Here is a 1,391-nt window from a genome sequence, read left to right as displayed (position 1 = left end):
TGCAAATATTCAATTTTACTAAAGAAAACTATGATTTCTTTGCATAAAGAGCATATTTCTATATTAACACCTATTTGTTTTTCTTATCCACAGAAACTTTTTAAACAGTGTTGAATCTATTTAGTGTTTGGTCAATTTCATATCCATGCTGAAAGTGTTTCATAGGGATGCTCAGCTTTGAGAAAAAGCTATTTTACCTTCTAAATCAATTGTGATAATTTTTCTATGAAGAAATATTTTCCATTTTGTCTGCAGGCATTAGTATTAGAAAATGTTACATGAAGGTGATAATAAACATTCTGTTTCTTCCCAGGAAATACTGGATAAAATGGGCCAACAGAATCTGACAATGCTGCCCAAATTCATTCTACTGGGGTTCACAAGGTGCTCAGAGCTGTAGGTTTCCCTTTTTGGGGTCTTTCTCCTCATCTACATGGTCACAGTGGTGGGCAATCTGGGCATGATCATCCTGACAAAGGTGGACTCCTGCCTCCACACACCTATGTATTTCTTTAGCAGACACCTGCCTTTCATTGATCTTGAGAATTCCACTAACATTTGCCCCAAGATGCTGGTAAATTTTGTTGTGGAGCAGAATACCATTTCCTATTATGCCTGTGCCATGCAGATGGGTTTCTTCATTATGTTCATTATCAGTGAACTTTTCATGTTGCCAGCTATGGCCTATGACCACTACGTGGCCATCTGTAGCCCTCTGCTCTACAGTGTTATCAGGACACCGAGGGTTTGCCATGTGCTTGTGGGTATCCACTACCTCTACAGCACATTTGTATCTCTGATGTTCACCATTAAGACTTTTACATCAAATTTCTGTGGCTCTAATATCATTATGCACTTCTGCGAAGAAGTTAGTTTGCTATCCATGCTGTGCTCAAATGCACAAGAACTAGAAAAGTTGACCATAACATTTTCAGCATTTAATTTGATTTCCTCTCTTTTGGTATCCCTAGTGTCCTACATGTTGATTCTCACAGCCGTATTTCAAATGCATTCTGCTGAAGGCAGGAAAAAAGCTTTCTCCACATGTGTTTCTCATCTGCCAGTGGTGGTTGTGTTCTATGGGACTCTACTATTTATGTACCTACAGCCCAAATCTGCTCACTCTGCTGATTCTGACAAAATTTCCCATGTTTTACACTTTAGTTATTCCCATGCTTAACCCCTTAATCTATGGTTTAAGGAACAAAGAGGTAAAAAATGCCTTCCATAGGGTTTTTAGGAACACACACAGTATTTTTATTTCAAATTCATCATAGAGTGTTTTCCTAATGAACTTGGCAAAAGCATATGTACTTGAAAATCTTTTTAATAGACATAATTTCAATATTTTGACTCCTAAACAAAGACTAATTATAAGGCACAAATAGATC

General features: G+C 37.3%; 1 protein-coding gene across 1 annotated transcript; it reads left to right on the top strand.

Moving 5' to 3' along the window:
- The first annotated feature begins 433 nt into the window (after positions 1 to 433).
- LOC119511877 (olfactory receptor 8K5-like) lies at positions 434 to 1,180 on the top strand. The gene has a single exon (XM_037806368.1). The coding sequence runs from the start codon at positions 434 to 436 to the stop codon at positions 1,178 to 1,180; it is 747 nt and encodes a 248-aa protein (XP_037662296.1).
- Positions 1,181 to 1,391: the final 211 nt, after the last annotated feature.

This window comes from Choloepus didactylus, chromosome 16, assembly GCF_015220235.1.
Source record: "Choloepus didactylus isolate mChoDid1 chromosome 16, mChoDid1.pri, whole genome shotgun sequence".
Taxonomy (NCBI): Eukaryota; Metazoa; Chordata; class Mammalia; order Pilosa; family Megalonychidae; genus Choloepus; species Choloepus didactylus.
This window is presented reverse-complemented; position numbering and strand designations above follow the sequence as displayed.